Below are 22511 nucleotides of genomic sequence, written 5' to 3' on the forward strand. Positions count from 1 at the left end.
TTTGGTTGAAACGTGCTGACAAAATGTTCATAGAGTTTATGTAGATAAGGGTGTATGGAGTCAAGTATAAAACTGGTGTCTTAGTTGGTAATATGCAAACTCTCCTAAATATGAAGCAACTTGGCATCACGCATGCAGTGTAATGAAAACACACAAGGCTAAACATGCATAGTGCACTGGTTCTTACTGTTAAAATAGTGAGAATGACACAGAATAGCCCGGGCCAATGACATCTGCGACAGTAACATGCATTCCAAACTTCAACATCCTAAAACCATAAAAGAATCGGAAACTATGGAGATATTTCTGTGAATCGGTTCACAAAATTAGATTTTGTTTATGTATACATACATGTAGGTACATGTATGTGTCAACTGTATGTATTCATTTCGAGGTCTCAGTGCATGTACATAGATTTCAGTGGTGTAGTGATGGCTGGTCCATTGCAGATGTTTCATTCCAGCTGAGGTACTGCTATGCAGTGCCAAAAATCTTCCAGCAAGCAATCCAGGCTAATGCATAAAACAAGCCAGCTTTGTGATCTCTGCCCAAATCCATGTGAAACAGGCCCCTGATTAAGTAAATTCTTGGTTCCCAATTTGAACCAAAAAAAGTTCAACTGCATCATCAAATGAAAAACAGTGCCTCAGTTGTCCAGGAAAGCATGGTTAATTTCAAATGTTTTTAAAAGGTGCACTTTTTAAATGTATTTAACCTAATTAGGGGTAAATAAATTTTCATACATTAGAGAAGAAGTATACAGTTGCCAAAAAACTATTTTAAGGAAAAATTCATAGCTTCTACACTTTACACATTGGTCTGTGAAGATTACAAAATGAAGGAAGCATCACTTGATAGCAACTTTATCAAGGTATCATTGTATGAGACACATTGTCCATGTATATAAAGCATTGTGTAGTTTCAAGTTAATTTTCACTTGAAATCATTCCAAAATTGCCTTTTAGAAGAAAGTGAATACTCAAAATTATATTTAAAAATCATGATGGCGTAGTTATGATTTCATGTCATGTTTGTAATGGTACCGAAATTCCTTGTTAACCACTTCCAGCCGGGGGCTCCGGTACTGGAGCCATAGGCCTTATATTCGTGGCTGGGGACTCCGAAATCGGAACTTTACCATAAAAAAGAAAAAAGTTGCTGGGCATTTCTTAAAAAGTTGGGGGCTGTCAGTGAAAAAGTTTAGGCCATCATTGGCCGGTGAATAAATTGGTCTAAGGCAATAATGGGTTGCTGGGGCCGGTGAATTGTGACTTTATTTTATAGCCGGGGTGACCGAACTTATAAAAGTGTGGAATAAAAGTACAAGCTGCTGAGAGCTGCCGGGCACTGCCAATCAATCCCTGTATTCTTTCAGCGCAGAGCGCTGCTATTAGTGGAGGTAATCCGTGTATTGCTTGTGCAGAGCGCATTTGTTCGCGCTGCCGGGCGCTCGCAGGGGATTATCGCTGCACTGCACTAAAGACAAAGCGCGGGCTGTGCGGGCTCATTATGCACCTGCGCCCCATGAATGACCCGGCCCGGGCGCTGCTGGCCCTTGCCATGTTGACTGACAGGGCACGGCCCTTGCTGCTTGAGAATAAAATCGCCGTGCAGTAGCTACATTTGTGCATATTGGGTATCGTGTTATTTAGAGCACAGACAACATGGCGGAAGTTATATCTGGAGAGTCCAATTCTTCTAGTGAAAGCGAGTTTTATCTGAGTTCAGACGAAGGTTCTTCGTCTTCTTCATCACCGCCGTCACCTGCTCAAGTACAGTCAAGTACAGAAATTGACAGTGATGTACCCTTGGCTGTATATGCCAAGCGCAAGAGACAGTCCCGTACACAGACCGCCGCATCGACCAGCAGCAGTGCCGCACCGTTTCGACAAGCCCTTGCCTGAGTACCGCCCTCAGCACGATACTCCACCAGTCACCAACTTTGTCGGCCGACACTTCCCCGTGGACTTTGAGAGGACCAGCTATGGCGATTTCCGCTACCGGCGGTGTGTCCTCTGCGTATCCCGTGGTCTGCAAAAGAAGACACACTTCGAGTGTGATACGTGCCACCAGCCCCTCTGCGTCGCCCCCTGCTTCAAGGAGTACCATATTGTCCACTAATTGACACTTTGAACATTTATTTTCATGGACATTTTCATTGACATTATATTTTGTGTTTTTCATGTGTTTTGACTTGATGCCCCACTTATCTAGTGTAAAACAATATGTCATTTACTGGTGGTTTTAGGAGTTGTCATAGTTTCAACCTTTGAAAAAAATGAGGAAAAAGACAAAGTTTCTGGAAAGTACTGCTTTGAGGATGTTGTATTTTCATCTTTTGAAAAAGTGGCTCATTTCCTGGTCATGGTTTTACTTGGTGGTCATTTTTTCAGCCTTTGAAAAAAATAACAAAAAGACAAAGTTTCTGAAAAGTACTGCTTTGAGGATGTGGTATTTTCATCTCTTGAAAAAGTGGCACATTTCCTTGTAATGGTTTTACTAGGTGGTCATGTTTTCAGCCTTTGAAAAAAAAAGACAAAAAAGACAAAGTTTTTGGAAAGTACTGCTTTGAGGATGTTGTATTTTCATCTCTTGAAAAAGTGGCACATTTCCTTGTAATGGTTTTACTAGGTGGTCATGTTTTCAGCCTTTGAAAAAAAAAGACAAAGTTTCTGAAAAGTACTGCTTTGAGGATGTTGTATTTGCATCTCTTGAAAAAGTGGCACATTTCCTTGTAATGGTTTTACTAGGTGGTCATGTTTTCAACCTTTGAAAAAAAAGACAAAAAAGACAAAGTTTTTGGAAAGTACTGCTTTGAGGATGCTGTATTTTCATTTCTTGAAAAAGTGGCACATTTCCTTGTAATGGTTTTACTAGGTGGTCATGTTTTCAGCCTTTGAAAAAAAATGACAAAAAAGACAAAGTTTTTGGAAAGTACTGCTTTGAGGATGTTGTATTTTCATCTCTTGAAAAAGTGGCACATTTCCTTGTAATGGTTTTACTAGCTCATGTTTTCAACCTTTGAAAAAAAATGACCAAAAAAGACAAAGTTTCTGGAAAGTACTTTTTTATTCCTTGCAACGGTGTTTGCTTTTTATTTGATTAGAAAGAGTGGAAATTTATTTTACTACTTTTATGAGTTCAACTATTTCAATGAGAAATGAAAAGAAAACACAAGAGAAATGACAAGAAGAAAATACGAGAAAAAGAAGTTCTCTCCAAATATTTGTCTGTGTGTATTTCTATGTGTACTTTATTTTATTGGTTTCTAAATTTTACTTGAAATTGTTGGGGAAATAAAGTTTGGGAAGGGAAATATCTTACACTATGGGAGGGAAAATGAACAAGTTGGGAGATAAAATATGAGAGTGGTTTGGGGGGATATAAGTTTGGTAGATGGGAAAATATATAACAGAAAAAAAAACCCAATAGCTTCAAAAAATAGCGAAAGTTATATGGAGCAGCGCCACGAAAAAGCCACACTTTAAAACCCCTTTTTTTACAGCATGAATTCATTTGTCCGTCATTGCCCACACTCATTGAACAGTTGACAAAGCCCAGTGCACGTGCACAGCTTCCCATTCACTCACCGCATATTACACGCTGAGGTCTTGACCGTCAATCGCTCCGCATAGCAACACAGCAGCATAGCAACGCACTGGGCCAAGGTCCGGAACAAACGAGCCCTTATGTAACACACACAATTGGGGCTCCATACAGAGCGGGCGGTGTGGCTGCAAAACCAAAGGGTCAATGGAAGTTGCTTGTGAGGACTAGACTCGCCACGGGACACCCATTTTATGGGGTTTAGGCGTTCAGAAAAAAAATATGAATTTTTGAAGATTTTTGAAAAAAAAAGTCCTTCGTGTGGGTGTAAGTGTCCAGTTAATAAAGATATGAATTTTGAAAACAGAAACAAATGAAAAATCTCCCTTCTCAACAGAATCAACATTCATAAATGCCTCCGGCGCAATGTGGTTAATGACATCAGGAAATCTCAGTATTTTCTCAGCATTTTCTGCGCATGTACCTGTATATCTTTGATAATTAAGGTCTTGCAAATATTCTTTGTATTGTTCAGGAAACTGGTCAAAATAATAACAAATAAACTGATTTATTCCAGGATCACACTGTAACGTTCACTTTAACATATTTATGTGTTTGCTTTTTCATCGTATAATTCAGGTTGCTGTACCATTCACAATTGAGCATCCTAGCATCGACACATCTATTGATACTGTCTTCCACTGTAGTCAAACAAATGGAATTGCTTCATCTGAGAGTCTACTTCAGATTCCAGTAAGTCATCAATCCCATGGGTTCATGATGAACTAGTCATTATTCTGCTTCATCGGAATAAGGGAGTGAGGGCATGAAAGTAGTTTTGGGGGAAGAGGGTTGCATAGTTTCGTGAAGAATGAAAGACAGAAAATAGAAGGTATTTATACAAAATGGTAGTTGTGTGCTTGGCCTGAAGTCACACATTAGCCATTCAGAAAACAAGTGAATTGTTCCCTATATGAAACACTGTGGGGTTGATGCATAATTTCATAGTCTGTTTCCCAATTAAGCTTCCGCAGCTGCTCCCTTGGCCATTCTCAGCAAGTTTGACTCCTACCATATGTATCTTAAACCTGATATATGACTATTACTGACCTAATTGTCTTTAGGCACCCTTAGGCATGTACATTGTAGCAATGGGTCTGTATTTCGTGAGTGAAGATTTCACTCGTCATCAGCACCACTGTATTCTGTCCAACATGGCGCAGTATGTGCTTCACACATCACTTTTTGTGCCAGAAGATTTTAGTATTTTGTGTAGAACTTAGCTCATGCTCATACCAGACATGTGCTTAAAGGGCATTTTGGAAAATGCAAGGTAAAAATGATGATACCAAATGACTGGGAAAAAGTTTTGACTTTGAATTTGCTAGTCTCCTGCGTTCACATACCCCTGTCCAGCCAACATATTCAAATTTCCCATGTGCCTATTACAATTCGCTGAAAAGACTTGATTATGCATGCTGCCCCTTGACCCTCCACAATGCACTGCGGTCCCACCACCATGTTCGTCCTTCTTTTCTCAGCGCCTATCGTTCATGGACGTGTCTTTTATGACATTTTTGGATTCTCGAGTTCCGTACCTTTCGTGTTTGTGAATTGAATTGAATCCTGTTTCGAAAAAAAGAGTGATTCCTTATCTCTTGGTAAGAATGTTTATTCTCATATTTTGTTCTTTGCATGCTTTGTTTTTCTTGTGGTTCTTTTCTGCCCCTTTTTTCTGTGCATCATATACAGGTTGAGATGTGACCTACTGTAAGGTGTGATGTGGGTATGGCCGTTGAACAGGGTTGGAGGGCCCTTTCTTCGTTATGTGGTGCATGCATTCGAATAATAATGGCCCAAAACAGTATGGGTCTGGCAGCGGAGCGGGCTTGGTGGACTGCCCCGCTCCCTTTGTGGTGCAGTTGTGCGTAATCCAATTAGCAGCCTCGACGAGGAGAGACCCTGAATAGGCCGGGGTTGAGTGGAGGTACCACAACACACCCCGGACTTTTATCGACAAGATCAGGCTGAAGCGGAGGCACCGCAACATGCCTAGATCGCTAATAACCTCCATAGATCACGTTGAGTGGAGGTACCGCAATATGTCTAGATCTCTGATGACCACTACCAGGTTTGATTGGGCTGAGAGAGCGGTACCGTAACAATGCCTGTGATCACTGATGACTACCATCCACCTACCCACCAGGTGGAGCATGCTGGTCTACTACCCGTGGTTATCAATGCCCACTCTACACCTATTGATCGGGTTGAGCGGATTTACTGCAACTGCCAGTCAATTCCCTCCCAGCAGGCAACGGGCTTCAAAGTGGGATCGCCATGTTCCACCGCTGCTGTCATGGGCAAGTCAGCAACTCAGCATGTTCCCCAGCCCCCCCGTTGCCTCAGACGATGGTACCCCTTCTGGACTGCTATGCTGCTGGGGCTTCCGTCCAACACACCTCATCCGTAGCTCCAAGCTGCCGTTGGACTCCGGTCATGAGCCCGCCAATCCGATCTCAGACGCTCCTCGCAGGAGACGACGGACCTCTCGGGGGATCCTCACTGGGTCCTTCCTCTGACTGTACTGGCCTCCAGCTCCCCTGCTCTGGCGAAGACTAAGAAGTACAAGGCCATCCTCATCGGTTTCTTCATCCAAGGCCAAGAAGAGGTGCCACTCCAAGCCGGATCCACCTCCATGGATGGCGACCCACCAGTCTCTCTCGGAGGCCTTCTCTTCGCTCACCTGAAAGATAGACTCTCATCCTCAGCCAGCGGCGACGGCACCTGACCCGGACCCTCTCCCGGTCATCCCGCCTCCCACCCAGGGGCCCCTTTCAGACTCCGAGGCAACTTGTATCCTCCCCCTTCTATCGTCCGGGATGGTCTTCTGCTCTGGGATGGTCTTCCGCGACATGTCCAAGCGCCTGGCTCTGGGGAGGAGATAACTGCGTTGCTATGCAAATGAGCTATCACACAGGTGCATCCAAACCAGCTATCCGCTGGCTTCCTTTCGTCATTTTTCCTGACAACCAAGAAAGAACCAGGAAAGTGGCAACCAATAATCACTCTGAAACTGCTCAACAAGTTCATGAAGCCAAGACGCTTTCGAATGGAGACCCTGAACGTGGTCCTACCCACTCTACCAGTCCCCGTGTTGGACCACCTTTATAGACCTACCGGACACGTATCTCCATATCCTGATACACAAACAGCACCGCAAGTTCCTCCGCTTCAAGTACTGCGGCCAAATCTTCCAGTTTCCAGCTCTTCCTTTCGGCCTCTCAACCTCGCAAGGGTCTTTAACAAATTGCCAAGACTCTCGCTGCCTACTTGCAACAGCGCGACATCCTTATCTTCAATATATGGACAACTGGTTGATTGTCGGTCGCCTCCCGGACAAAGCAAGAGCCATCACTTCTCTCACCCTCGACGTCGCGACACGCCTAGGGTTCCTCATCAACTACGACAAGTCAGCTCTTGATCCATCACAATGGCTAACCTACCTAGGGGCGGCCCTCGACCTCCTCAAATGCATTGCGGCTCCAACACCGGAATGCATCCTCAATCTGCAGCAATGCGCCCTTCAGTTTTTGCGGTCTGAGGCACCTCTGGCGCTAGCCTGGCTCCGTCTTCTTGGACTAATGGCCAGTTTGATCGACCTCGTCCCATGGTGGCGACGTGCCCACTTTAACTAAATCTCCTATCTTGGTACCGCCCCAAGAGCGATTTCTACCTGGTCCCTCTTCCGCCGAATGTTCACAACCACCTCCGTTGGGGGACCATCAACGAGCACCTGTTGACAGGCTGTCCCTTCATTCCACTGAGACCGAACGTCACGATGACAACGGATGTGTCGCTATTTGGATGGTGGGCCTCCCTTCTTCCGCTCTGTGCATCCGGGGTTTGAGACTCTTCCTTCCGCAACAAACACATCATCCTGCTGGAATTTCAGGCAGTATTCGACACCCTTCGCCCCTTCCAGCAACACTTAGAGCATCCAGAGCAACAACTCCACACAGTGGTAGCGTACATCAACCACCTCGGCGGTACGCGCTCCCCTCCAGCTTTGCGTCCTTACAAGGCAGATCTTCATGTGGGCGATCGATCACGGGATCATCCTGCAAGCTGTTCACATAGCAGGAACAACCAACAGCATAGCAGACACTTTCATTTGAGCGTCAATCAGATCTTCGCGAAGATCAAGCGTCCCCACGTTGACCTCTTCCCATTGACCGACAATACTCATCTCCTGATATTTTGCGCATTCTTGCCTTTCCCCCTTCAAGCCGCTTACCGGTGCATTTGATGTCCATCTCAGCATCAAACTGGCATTCCTACTGGCGGTCGTTACCTTCAGACGCGGCAGCGAACTACATGCGCTGTCAACTGCTGAAGGTCACATCCGCTGGGAAACGCATGGGGTTCACCTTATCCCAGCCATTGAGTTCCTGACAAAGAACCAGACGCCTGCCTTCCGGCCTCTGAACATATTTGTCCCTGACATAACCTCTCTTTCGGGAGATAACTCTGACAAGAAATGGTGTCCACTTCGTACTCTCGAGTGGTACCTCGCCAGGACCAAGCACCGCCGGGAACCTGGTTCCAGACTCTTCAACACAACCACAAAGCTTTTTCATCCAGCGCGAAGGACACTATTGCCGGATGGACAGTCTCGGCCATTATCTTCGTGAACCAAGACTGGCCTACTCAGCATGACAAGGCGACTTGTTCTCATGTCAGAGCCCATGATGTTCGGGCCGCCTCTGCGTCCACATCAAACAATTAATTCTTCATCGTAGATACCTCTTTCTCTGGTGAGTGTTCGTTTGGGCGATGCCCGACTATGCTCTCTAGTAACTACTCTCCTCTCGCCGACCCTCCTCCAGGGTACAGTGCCACCCTGCATATGTAGGCTGGACAGGGGTATGTGAATGCAGGAAACTCGTCCTCCACATTAGTGTGGGTCAGGTCTCCTAATGATACTTACCCTGTTCAGCCACTCCCGCCCATCCTTCCCCACTTTGCCTTCGGGAATTTCTCCACTTTGAAAAGAAGGACGAACATGGCAGCGGGACCACAGTGCATTGTGGAATGTCAAAGGGCAGCATGCATAATCAAGTCTTTTCAGCTAATTGTAATAGGCACATGGGAAATTTGCATATGTAGGCTTGACAGGGGTAAGTATCACTAGGAGACCCGACCCACACCAATGTGGGGGAGGAGTTTAATTGATGGGAACATTTTCAGCAAAGACATATTTAAGGTTGCTGTTTTATTTTTGAAACTCTGTAAAATGACAAGAGAAATCTACCTGTTTTACCAAGGTGAAGTTTCAGCCACAGAATGTCAATGAGGAGAGTGTGGATTATCTTCATGTACATGCCATTGACAAAGTCAGCAAGACGGTGGTTAAGCTGGTTGGAAGATGTTCAGGTAATTATTGATTAATTTTGCAATTTTAGTGATGATCTGTATACATTTATTGCAATGAAAGCTTTTTGATGAAGTCATCTTCACATCAAAAAACATCTGTTCTTTTACAGGACCACAAGTTAGCCTAGGAAGCAAGATTTTGAACTACGGTCTGATTAGCACTGGCCAATCAGGAGCAAGGAGTGTGGACGTTATCAATACGTCCAGTGTAGCAGCAGTATTTCAGGTAACTATCATGCAATCGCGTTCCTTTTTCAATAGCAAAATTAATTAATATCTGTGATTCTTTTGTATGGTAAAGATGTACTTGTGCTAAGGGCATATGCTCCTGCTTAGGCGGCTTTCCAATTGGTCCTAACTATTTTTACGCATAAAGTCTGCGTTCTTATCAACAAGTTAGGCATTGCAAAGGACAGTGGAATGTCACTGAAGGTATGGCCAAGCGCACTGAGGCATATCATAGTTCAATGAGCAAGCTCGTGTGGGACCTATATTACGAATAAACATCAGACAGGAAATCTAATCTGAATACGGCATTCTGTTTTGTTGACTAGACGTACTGAAGTAACCTATCGTTGTCCAAGTCGCGAAATTGTACTTAGAGATTTCTGCTTCATTTTTCTTCAACGATGACGGTCAGCACTCAACATGTTGAGGTTTTTTTGGCATTGCCATAAAGTATATGACTTCATCCCTGTTTATGACGGGATATAGATATTTTTATACAAATTTAAAGAATGAGTTTTATTTGTGTTTTATATCGGTTAGTGTTACAGAAAGGAGAGCCCTAGAGGTGGGCCCAATATCACAGAGGTGCTTAAAAAACATCGCAAATGTAAATATTTGATGTCGAGACAAGTACACTGCCGTGAATCCGCTAAAGTTGACCACGATTGAACTTGGGCCAATTTCACAAAAAGTTTCGTAACAACAAGCACACATCAAATTTCCATCAATTATCAGCCGGTCATTCATACTTGGCACGGAAGCAAGCGAACACTGATTTGTGAGTCATAGAAACTTTTCCTGCGAACATTTGACAACTCTGGCAAGATGGATTTTGCAGGTAATTTTGACCAGACCAACTAACTCAACCAAGCGCAACCCAACCCAACCAAACATCCCAGACACCTGCAACGACCCTGACAACCCCCAAAAACCCAACAACCCCGAAGAACCCGAGCGACCCCCCTGGCAACCTCAAGCAAACCAAGCAACCCAAACATCCCAACAACCCTAAATAACCCAAGCAACCGCAACAACCCTAAACAGCTGCAACAACCTTAAACAAACAAAACAATCCAAGCAACCCTTACAAACCCAAGCAACGCCACACACCCCTGACAACCCAACTAATTCAAGTGATCCCAAACATCCCGACAATCCCAAATAACCCAAGCAACCCCAACAACCCTAAACAGCTGCAACAACCTTAAACAAACCAAACAATCCAAGCAACCCTAACAAACCCAAGCAACGCCACACACCCCTGACAACCCAAACAATCCAAGTTATCCCAACAACCCCAAACAGCCGCAACAACCCTAAACAACCAAGCAATTCAAGCAACCCCAAAGAACCCCAACAACTCCAAGCAACCCCAAGCGAATCCCAACAACTACGGCAATCCCAACAACCCCCAAACAACCCCAACAACCTTAAACAAACCAAGCAATCCCACAGAACCCAACAACTCCAAGCAACCGTAACAACCCCATCGACCCAGCCACCCCAACAATCAAACAACCAAAACTTATATAAACTTTGTGGTAAAACTTTGCTGGGTTTGTGTGTATTCACAAAATGCGGTAACACAATAACACCACATACTTTATACCCATGGAGATGCAAGTGATCCCCACAAATGAGCTTGTTCACCATTATGAAAAGATGGCATCCCAAGATGAGGATAGAAACCTTCCTCCAAGTGGCACTCATGTAGAAATGATCTGGAAGTACTCTTCAACCAAAATGACCAGATCACCACTCCAAGGTAAAAAAATCTATTCTTGTAAAATTATAAATATTAGTTAATCAAAATACATCATTATAATTTTGACATGTTTATCAATTAGTATGTGAAAACTACTTATTACCTTGAAACAGAACCTTGTTCATAACATCTCTTGTTATCTTAGTAGTTACAATGCCAAATAAAAAAAATTGGTTTGAATCATTCATGGTAGGTCGGTTTTCTTTTCAATACTATGCTCAAATGTGTGAATTATGACAGTAAATTATCTCTTTGGATGCTGGTAAACGAGTTGGTCAGTGTACGAGTTGGCTTGTGTCTACATGTATACCGATTGTGCTGTTTACCATCAATAAGTAGTATTAATAAGCGTCAACAAGCCTCACCAACTAGAATATACCCTCTAAAGATTTAAAAGTGGTTTTCATCATATTTATAGACTCTGACATTTGCCACTGTGTAAGAGAAACATCAAATTTGTTTCCATGTTCTCGCAGAAAAACAAACAGTTTTCTTGATGTAAGGTGATCGCCCTCTTTTTTTCTCTGCTGCCCACACGAAAACAAGATGGTGGCCTGTCAGGCTGCACAAGTAGGCCCGACTTTGCTGCTCAAATTCCCATAATGAAATATTATTTTTGATAAATGTGTGATGCATTGAAAATGATATTTAGGAACCTAATTAATATTGTTTATGTTAAAATTTTTGCATATATGTGCTTGAATGACTTGTTCACACTTTGTTGATGCTCGTTGATGTGAGCATGACCGGTATATACATGTACGAGTTGGTTTGTGTATGAGTTGACCAAACTGCATGCAAATTAGTCGGCGTACGAGTTGGCATACTTATGAGTTGACCTGTCAGTCTACTTTTTAACCATCCCAAATTCATGAGATAAATGCCAGCTGCTTTTTTTTCACCATGCTACATTCCCACAGTGCTCTTCTAGGTTTTTTCACAACACACATACATGTAAACTACTGTTGTTCCTTTGTGAAGTTGTCGATACCAATCAGCAAAGAAAGTGAATATGTCCTCATCTGATAAATAACCCTCAGTAAAGCAGCATAAGGGTGGTAGGCCTGCAGTTGATAAGCTCTTCTCAGAAATCATGGAGAGGGCAAGAAGACTCTTAGAGGAAAATGAGCTTGAAGCTCATAGATTACAAGAGACCAAGAGACTGCTGTACAACACTTGCCATCATAAGTGATCACCTCTTCAAAGCGACACCAGGGTTGGCTTAGCTAAACAGCAATTTAGGGTTTTGTACATTTTTTTTTTATTTTGCCCTTTATCTTTTTGTTTCATTATAACCTTATTTATAATTGTTTACAATGCTGTTGTACTTCTTAAATGTCGGCCTCTACTCTGAAACCCTACCTGTCACTCCATGATTTATTGTCAGGTGCAAATTCAAAGTCACGCTTTTTTGATCACCGTTTATAGAGTGCATTCTGAGTAAGAGTGCATATACATGGTCATGTATTTGGAAATTTCCAGACAACTTCTCCAACTTTTTTGCAAATCCTCTTAACCGTCCATTAAACATAATGGTCACAAGTCTGTAAAAGGAAGAAAAATTATTATTTTAAATATTGGGCTAATTAGACTCTAAAAGTCAGTCGTATGCAAATTAAAACAAAATTGAAATCATAAAATATTTGCAACAAAATTTACTCATGTTGAAATGTTTTCAACCTTTGCAAATTTGCAGAACACATATTTGATCTGACATTACAGTTTTGCTTTCACTTCAAGACTCGGTATGAACTGACCTTGATGCAAAACATGGTAAAATGTTATTTTGGCTGAAATTGTTTTCTTTTGTGTACATTCAGGTCTCAACACCATCCATTGTTGGATGGGGGCCATCAATATGCCAAGAACTTCAAGGGACTGATTGAAGCAAGAGTTCTCCAAATTGAAACAAAAAGCGCAAAGAAAACTTGGACAAGCATTATTACTCATCTCAAGTAAAATATGCCATGAAGCCTGCAGCAAGTTTTCAGAAACTTCAGTGATGTTTTCAGTCGACAATGAAAACAATCTTCCTGTTATGGTTCTGAGGCACAGGCACAGGAGGTGCAGGGTTACAAGGTTATTTCCAACAAGTGACGGCCCAATCTAAATTACCACTAGTTCCCCACACTAAGTATTCCAGCAGGTTATGTGACAAATAAGGGGACAGGAAGGGAGACATTGAACTTGGTACATGTAATAAATCCTGACTCGCTTCAAAAAGTCCAATCACATGTCTAGAAATTTGGCTGCCTTGTGTAATAATCTGATTAACTGATCGTGTTTGGAATAGTTTTGAATGTGTGAGATGACAATGAACAGTTTCACAGATAATCATTCCTTTTGAGTAACAAGTAATCATTGAGGAGGATGCATGTTGCTGTTATTTGATATAACTGAATCCGCCTCAGATTCACTTATGATTTCAAATGCCCGACAGTGTTGTACATTGCAAACAGTGGGCAAACATTGCATGTACCTGATGCACACGACTGTAGCAGTCATTTGGCCTGAGATAAGCACTGCAATAATGCGTTAAAATTGATTCGTACTTGGACCAGCCTTTAATTGAGATTACAGATATGTACGTACAATTGGCACTAATTGCGTTGCTACCGCCACATGGTTCAAACTTGAAAATGTATTGGCATTTTGGGGGTCCATGCAGTTTGGGGGGGCAGACAGTTAATTTGGTACAAAAAATGTAACCATCAGTAAGGCCTGCTATTCCAGTTGCCGGCCAGCTGGGCTTCGCTGGTAGATTGGATATTTTTTAGAGCCAAGCCATCAATATAGCTGGCTGTTCTGATCGTGGACTGGCCAGACTTGGGAATGTACATTGATGTTAAAGTGAGGTGAGCCATCAGTGACACAGAGTGCTCTAAACGCGGACTGGCTGGACTTTAGAGTGTTTATTGATGTTAAATGAGGCAAGTCATCAATGAAGCTGACCGCTCAGATCGTGGACTGACCCAAGTATGCATCCTTCCACAGATTGTTTGCCGTAGATTGTTGATGTTGTCAGGTGCGATTTCGAGGAAGATTAAAAAATCTCACGAATTCAAGCTGACTTATCACAGAGTACACACTTAGAAGCTTGGTAAGCTGCCTTCCCATAACCTAATGTAAAGGAATCACAGAGATGGAATAATGATCAGGTCATTCTTCATTGATTTTTTAAAAATTAATCCCCATGGAGGGAGGAAGCTATCAGGATATTTTGACTAAAATTCAAACCAAGTATCCTGAACCGTTTTGTCACTTAAAAAAAAACACTCTCTCATAACACAATGAAAGAAAACACATTAAATTCTTTAACTAAGTTCAAGTATTCTTATTTACACATATTCCTCTTACTTGTAGCCACATAGTTATAGACAATATATGAAATTCAAGACTTCAAATGATTTGAAGACTTATTTAAAAATTACACAATCAGATAATCAACAGTGGTTAATGTTGTTAAATGGATAAATGTACTGGTGTCTTGATCTGGCTAGGCAGAGAGATCTTTTGGGTAACTGCACTTCCAGTCTTCCTGCTTAGTCTGTGCCCCTCGGCTCAGTCTCTGGCCTGGGTGTCACCAACGTGCACGCGAAAACACCAAAGAATGGAATACGGTGACACAAAATGCCAATCCCTTAGTTCAATAACACAATTCCATGAGGAATCGGTGAAACTGAAATAAATATTGATACATTAAAATAGATTAGAAGTTAATAAGAAATTCAAACCCCAATTATAATCAAGTCCAAACTACATGTTAACCTGCAATCTTCTGTCAAAATTCAGGAATTTTACCACTTTGCTAAATGAGGTTTTGTCGCCAGCAATTTTACTTTCAAATGAATTTACAACGTCATTAATGTTCAATAAATTGATCACTCCCTCAGTTGTACGCATACATTATCACATGTAGGCCTATCATTACAACGTATGTTTAATGACACAATTACAATTCGTATGTGGGATCGACATCCCTGGAATACACGCAGTGAATTGTATTCAAGATGCCTACTGAAATAAACAGGCTTGCGGGAGGTTTCAGGGTTTACAGTGGCATTCTGGTGCTGAAAATACAAAAATACCGTGAGCAACTATAAGAAGATAAACGTCACAAATAACATATCACAACTGGCAAATACTTTTACAAACTCACACATAATTCCATATAGCCTGCATACGCCCACGCAAAATACGACGATAAATCTTCCAAATGTTGACTCAGATTACGAACAAGTATACACAGCAGTGTTGCAATAAGTTTCCCAAGTCACATAAAAAAAGGTATAAATAAATACACAGTGATCTCAAATATACATTATGGGCACATTTTCTATCTTAAACGTGAAGAAAACACAATTGAACTTACAGTCTTCAGCTTCCGACAGCGTTTAACGAAGACTAACCCGAAATGGAATTTCCTGCACTGATATACTTGGTATGATCACGTGGCAAGGGAATAGCATAACGTGATTGGCTGAATGATACCACATGACTTAATATGCATTGCAAATTACATACCAATGAATAATAATACATAAAGGAATGAAAGAACCGTGTGGCCTGACATCATATGCAAATTTAACCCAGTCATAAAAAAGGAATCTTCAAGGGCAACAATTCGCACAAGTCGAAAACAGCAGCTGGACTAGACATACTGTACTATGCAAATTACACTACACCAAATCTACCAGGAAAATAACTTATCGGCAATGATAACAAGGGCTGTCGCAAATGGGTCTTTCAGACTAGGGCAGTGGTATAGCAGATGTTTTGTAACCCTTTGATAAAACCATCTATAAATTGTAGAACCAGTGATCATAATGTTGATAAATTTCACTAATCACTCTCATATGATCATAAAACTGTGAGTTGGTCATTTTATCAGTATAAAAAGGCTGATATTGGTATTGTAGCGTGTCCTGCTGCACAGGATTCGACGCTGTAAGAATGACACACTGGTGCAACTCACTGTTCTGGTCACAAAACCTCTGCTTTATTGCTATCGTGCACACCACAATGTGCCCTTCCGACAAGCTCTGCAACATGGCGCCTGGCGGCAGGGACTGCGCAGGTGCGAGGCGGGAAAACCGCGGGCCGTTCGCAACCAGCGCGGGCAGCCAGCCAACTCCATGCGGGTCCGAGCTGGCGCCCCACCGGCCGGACCCGCCGGCGCTACAGTATTCTGTGTGATACTATTTGTAGCATTCCTTGGGATACCTGTTTCTCTACAGATGATATAAATGAGGTCTGTGTTAGATTTAAAGCCTTTTTTGCAGCTGTAAAAGATGTCCCTATTGCCAAACTAAATGGAAGAAAGAAGCATCCTTGGATTTCCGTTGAAATTGTTGCTTTAACAAAAAACAAAAACAGGGCTTACAGGGCAGCAGTTCGCAGTGATATTAATCAAAATTTGTGGGCTGAATACAAAAGACTTCACAATGATGTCAAATACTTAATTAGTCAGTCCCACTGTAATTATGTTCATGATGTGGCTTGTAACTCTTTATTTAACCCAAAACAATTTTGGTCTTTTGTGAGTAGTCAGTGACGTAAAAGTATAATTAGCGAGATTTCACAGTGACCTCCGTGTCGTTAGTGATCCTACCAGTATTGCACAAAATTTCAATCGAATTTTTCAAAATAACTTCCGCAATGGTTCTCATAATCTGTGGCAATTCATGTGACCATACCATCACTGATTTTCGTCTGGGTGATATTTCCACAAGCCCTGGAGAAATTAAACAACTGCTGTCAGAGCCTAACTGTGTTTCTCCTATGCTGCTTAAATTGACTCATGATAGTTTGGCTCAACCACTTGCCAAACTTTTTAATTTGTCCCTTGCTACTGGTTCAGTTCCACAAGAGTAGAAATTGGCGAATGTGGTTCCATTGTTTAAATCAGGTGATGCTCATGATATGTCCAATTACCGGCCTATTTCACTGTGTTCTGTTGTTGGGAAAATTCTGGAAAGGATTATTTGTAAACGTCTTGTTAATCACATGTACAGAGGGGGATAATTTCACCTAGTCAACACGGATTCTTACCCAAGTGTTCGTGTGCTACACAGTTAACGACCCTGTATCATGGTTGGGCTAGTGCTATTGATGTTTCTAAACCACCTCCTATTGATGCTATATTTTTGGATTGGTCGAAGGCCTTTGATCGTTTCAATCACCGAGCTCTTTTACATAAGTTACATAAGTATGGCATTTGTGGACCGATGTTGAACTGATGTTGTTGAACTGATGTTGAATCACAAATAGATTTCTGCGGATTCACTTTCTACTTGGGCTGCAGTGCATTCTGGTGTGCCACAGGGATCTGTTCTTGGGCCTTTATTGTATAACATCTTTGTTTAGGATCTGCCATTTTGTGTTCAGTCTGATCTTCGGCAGTATGCTGATGACACAGTTTTGTAAAGGGTCATAAAACACCAGGAAGACAAGTGGGCTCTCCGGAATGACCTGCAGCACATACACACATGGTGTAATCTTAATCATATGTATTTAAATCCCAACAAGTGTAAACTCATGACAGTGACTTGTTCTAAAAATTTCCCCAGGCCAGAGTTGATGAGTACATTTTTGTTGCTCCTATAATTGCTTTTAGGTTGATTTTTTTTTTCGCAAGTTTGTTTTTATTGTTGTTCTTATTGTGGAAGATATGGTTGTGGTTGTTATTGCTGATGTTGTTTTGTTGTCTTCTAGTACGTGTGTGCGTGCTATTTGTAGTCACAGTAGGTGCTCACTTAAGTGAGACGGAGATTAACTACTACCCTGATGTTTGTTTGTTTGTTTGTTTGTTTGTTTTGTATAGTTTTGGTTTTGGTTGTGGTCGTGGTTGTGGGTGTGGTTGTAGGTGTAGGTGAATTTGTTTCTGCATTCAATTGGGGACCTTGAACAATAGAGGACAATAAGGTCCCCGATTGACAGAGGGTCCCCGATTGACAACTGTGAACAAAACATATGGGTGGTCTTGTAAAAAAGTTTAAGTACAAACAAAAGAGGAACAATAGGGGGTCCCCAGTTGCAGGCAAATACACACTTGCATGTGTGTGTGGGTAGGCATTCACCACGTTGAGGGGACAAGTTCTTTTGTTAGGGAAATTTGAACCGAGTTGTGGGGACATTTCTGAGTCCCGACAACGTTTTCGGTCCCAACAAAACAGGTGAAATGTCGAGTGTATGTCCTACAACTACGGTGCGGGAGGCAGTGTGTTGGGGTGTGTTTTTGTTTGTTAGTTTGTTTGTTTGTTGTGGTTTTGTTTTTCTTGGTGATATTTTATGTTGTGTTTTTTCATTTCCTGTTTTTCTGTCTGCTGTCCTTTTTGTTTTGTTTTGTTTTTGTTCTTTTTGTAGCACTAGGAGAGCAACTTGATGGTAATTAAGTTTGCTTTTTTGCAATCCTGCCGGGGTGTTACATGTGTTTTGTGTTTGTGTGGATGTGATGTTGTTGCTTGTGCTGTTGTTTCTAAGTTTGTCTGTTACTGTATTTTGTGTTTTGTGGGTTTTTTTGGTGTAGATTCTTAACTAAATATATATTTTGTATCTTTAAATTTGTAAATTGTGTAAATTTTAAATGTTTCAATCCTGCAAAATAAATAAATGAAATGAAACAATAAAATTGACTTTGTACATTTCAATCTGTAATAAACCTTGATCATTACATTCCTTTCTACTTCAATTGCAGTGTCAAAGTTCTATTACATGTACGTCTTTAACCAAAATCGCTATTATCTTTTTTTGATCAAGGTCATAAATCATCTATATTTGTTAGGCAGTTTGATGTTTCTTAATACATGTATTTACTTTCAAGACTTTTATTAGGTTATTCCGGTAAGTCCACAAATTTCTCACAACACTTTAGCGTACAAATCTATTTGTCATCTTCTGGTGCTTTAAAATAACGCAATTTTAAATTCAACAAATTCTCTTCAACAGTTTCAAACTAATTCACAATGTTCCATTAATTAGAGAGATCCAAGTGGGAACTTATGGTTGTGATGGATGGCTGAATAAATATTACTCTGTGGTATGTGTTGGTAAAGCCGTCAAAACTGGCTTAAAACAACAGCTACAAGTTCGCGGAAACTTTGGCACTATGCCTGGTGGCACTTGGGTTGTTGTAGCATGATCATCAAAAGCCGCACACCAACTTCACGTCTCAACTTTCAAATCTCAACTGACCAAATTCACTTTTTGACTTTCAACCCACACATGACTCAATCTATCATCCATCTGTCATTGTTGGTGCTTGGTATGTCTCATAACATCAAATTTAATGCTAACACAGTTGCTTGTGTTAGGCTGTGTGCCCTTAATGTTATATGCAGTCACTGCACTTCTCAAATGCTTTTTTCTTGAGTTATTTGGGAATAAATCACTAAGTTTTTAATGAGATTTTGTGTTTTATTTGAATCAATTTTCGTGTGGCATTCATACGAAGTGTATTTTGTGAGATCGAATGATCACTCCTTGTGATGAAATATCGCATTTTGTTCTTTATGAATTTGGCTTTTCAGTGGTGACCAACATGTTGGCCAGTCATAGCCATTTTTGCACTAAGTCTCTGAAAACTGATAAAATAAAATTACAAACATTGCAGGGATAATTGAACAGTGCATCAAAATAAAAAGTTTATTCTCAATGGCAAAAGTGGGTCTAACATGAGGGATTTTTCTCTCTATTTCCTGGCCACAGTGATAAGTTGTTACTTGCGAGACAAACACTACAAGTATTGCTAAGATTTTACTGGCCCTACTTGTTTGTCTAAGCTGCAGACTACTGCCTGGCATTTTTTGAACGTTTTCTATTATTCATCAGACATAATCATTGAGAACTTTGAATTGCTAGAGTTGTAATTCCTGTGTCCTTCCTCTGTGGTTTGGCCTACAGAATATTTCAAGTAGTTTTTATAGACTCTAATGTACTAACGTACCTCTTTCCAAAGTCCCTGAAAAACATTCGAAGCACTGTTGCTTTCAGGCAAAGACACTGTTTTGATGATATGGTGAAAAAAAAATGACAATTTTTTTTTGGGGGGGGTGAATGGGAGGAAAACCCTGGAATAATGTTTAGGATAATACCCTTGGAATCCGGCAGAGACTGAAAACCCAATCCTTCCGTGGACCTACGTGGGATTCAAACGTGGGCCACGGAGGTGAAGGTTTGGAGAGTATGCCGAGCTGGCTCCCCAGAATGTACAGTTAGTTTATGTAGTGCAGAGAAAATATGATCAAGAAGTGTGCACTTTGTGTAGGGTTCTAACAAGGTGCACATTAGATTGTCTCATCTGAGAGAAAAAAATGTAGTTGATGCTCATTATTTTTATGTATGCAGTTCATGATTGACAGTAACGGGAGTGCATTCAAGTTTAGTGTTCACTGTGGCAAGATTGAAGCAAACACTACTCAGACCATCAGTGTTCACTTCAAGCCGACCCATCCCATTAATTACTATCGCAGGGTCACTTGTGTTGTGCAGAACCAGGTAAGTTAAGTACTAGGGCGTGTTGTTTCATGCAGATCAGTGATCCTAAGTTGGTTCACTGACACCAAAACTGTCTAATGGATAATGTAAACCAGCTTTGGGATCAGTGATGGTGATCCAGATCCCTAACAAACTGGAAATGGCAGAGTGGTCTTATTTGATTTCAGGTCGTCTGACTGTTGTGTAACCACAGTGGTATAATCTTTCAAAACAATGACAGATTTCCCTCACTATTGACAACTGGAAAGATGTCTTTTGTTCCGAGTACGGTCTTTTGTTACAAAGCCCAGCTCTTTTGTCCGATTTTGGCAACCTGGCATTAGATAAAAAGAAAGCGAACCCAAAACACGACTTCCCGGTATGAAGTGGTTTACAAACCTAAAACACAATGACGTCATGCTTTGTTAATGTTTGCACTTTCCTATGTGAGCTCCATGAATCCTAGTCCCACCTTACTGCCATAAGAAAGCTCATTTGTAAACCAAGCATTATGCCATTATGCTACAGGTCTGTAGACTTTGTGAGCCTGGTATTGCCGAGACCTGGATTCGCTGGGCTAGCTATAAGACTTGGTCAGTTGTTTTGAAATAGGACAGTTTATGCAACCATTCATGATAAAATTCATTGATAAAAAGTCACAAAGCTAGTGTTTTTATTATCTTTTTAAAATTTGGATGATAAAATATCGGCAGATGGCAAGGTTCGTACTTCAAGTGTGTTCTTTAAATGGAGTTAAAAATATGATTTCTGTTTAGTTCTGGTTCAGTTAGACTACGTACAGACATTTTTAGCAAAAACTTTGGCTTGATTTAAGTTCGTATGTGTACATTGTGTATGTGAAATATTGAAGTGATCGCTGAAGAGTGCACCATGAAAATGTTGTGCTATAAATGTCCCCTCTCCCATTCTATTCACACAATAGTGAAAACATGCCTAAACTCCTCACACAAATGGATTTCACAGGCTAAGCACACCAAATGTGACATTGTGGCATCTCCACCCATCACAGTGCCAGTTCTTGACTTATCATCAATATCGATACAATACTTTGCCCCTTGTTTGTTTGGAGCTCTTAGGTCATGCATGACTGGGATTTTTAAAATGTTTTTATCTACTGTGGTATGTATTAAATGTGAAATAATAACACATCCTCTCAACATCAGCAACGTCCAGTCTTTGGAATGATACCGACAGTAGTCATCCACCCATAAACACCTGGTGCATTTAGAGTAAATGTTTCCGAAAAAGTAACTGAGTCTTATAAATTTAATTTTTACCCCAACCAAAAAACAAACAATAAATACACCATTTCCAGTTTTATGAATGGACCCAATCATGACTGTTAAGTAAATACAGACATTTGTTATGCTCCATTAGTCAATATGGAAGACTTGTTCTCGGAGCACTTTTATACCTGGCAACTGTTCCGATTCAATCGGGACTGTTCAAATTTTTAAGTTTTCAGACTGCAATAAATTGGAATGTTCCAATTTCTATGAAAAAGGAAAGTAAAATAAAAAAAAATGCCAAATTTGCAGAAAAAGAGGGTGGTTTTTCTTTTTTGCTATGGCAGCTTTCCACACAAGCATACAAGTGTATGGCTACTTGTTTTGCTATGGGCTCGTAAAATGGTTGTTTCAATTTCTAACTTTTTAGTGTTGGCAGGTGTGCAGTTTCTGAAATTTTTTATCCCTGCACATGGATGAACTTTACATATTGGAAATTGTGGTGCCCAAACTTTAGGATCAGGCAGCTGATGAATAGCTGAAAAAAGATTCAAACAGCATGTGGCTGTGGCATAAATTAAACCATTTTTGTAAGAAACAGTGTACATTCATTCGAGTTTCAGTATAAAGTGATACAATTTATTTTTGCACAGGATGCCTTGTTTCTGGATTTGATAGGGACATGCCATACGGAGCTTGTCAAGCCTGCTGTATTGCAGCCAGAGCATCTGACCCGTTTCAGGGTACATCTGACTCGTGGCTTTACTGTCTTCCCTCCTGAGGTAATACTCTGTAGAACAGGCCGCACATTAAGTCAA

The 22511-nt window shown here is 41.2% G+C and overlaps 1 protein-coding gene across 4 annotated transcripts in view; it reads left to right on the forward strand.

Annotated features, from left to right (window-relative positions):
* The window catches only part of cfap65 (cilia and flagella associated protein 65), a 340657-nt gene that overhangs the window by 159467 nt on the left and 158679 nt on the right, over positions 1-22511 (forward strand). For all 4 annotated transcript variants that reach the window (XM_022246076.2, XM_022246058.2, XM_022246112.2 and 1 more), the window contains exons 7-11: positions 4186-4299; positions 8871-8979; positions 9090-9205; positions 20318-20467; positions 22347-22475. In XM_022246076.2, the coding sequence (XP_022101768.2) occupies positions 4186-4299; positions 8871-8979; positions 9090-9205; positions 20318-20467; positions 22347-22475 (618 nt within the window). The remainder of the gene's footprint in view (positions 1-4185; positions 4300-8870; positions 8980-9089; positions 9206-20317; positions 20468-22346; positions 22476-22511) is intronic.

Source organism: Acanthaster planci, linkage group LG03 (assembly GCF_054643075.1).
Source record: "Acanthaster planci isolate LZ-2023a linkage group LG03, COTS_SCS, whole genome shotgun sequence".
NCBI classification, from domain to species: Eukaryota; Metazoa; Echinodermata; class Asteroidea; order Valvatida; family Acanthasteridae; genus Acanthaster; species Acanthaster planci.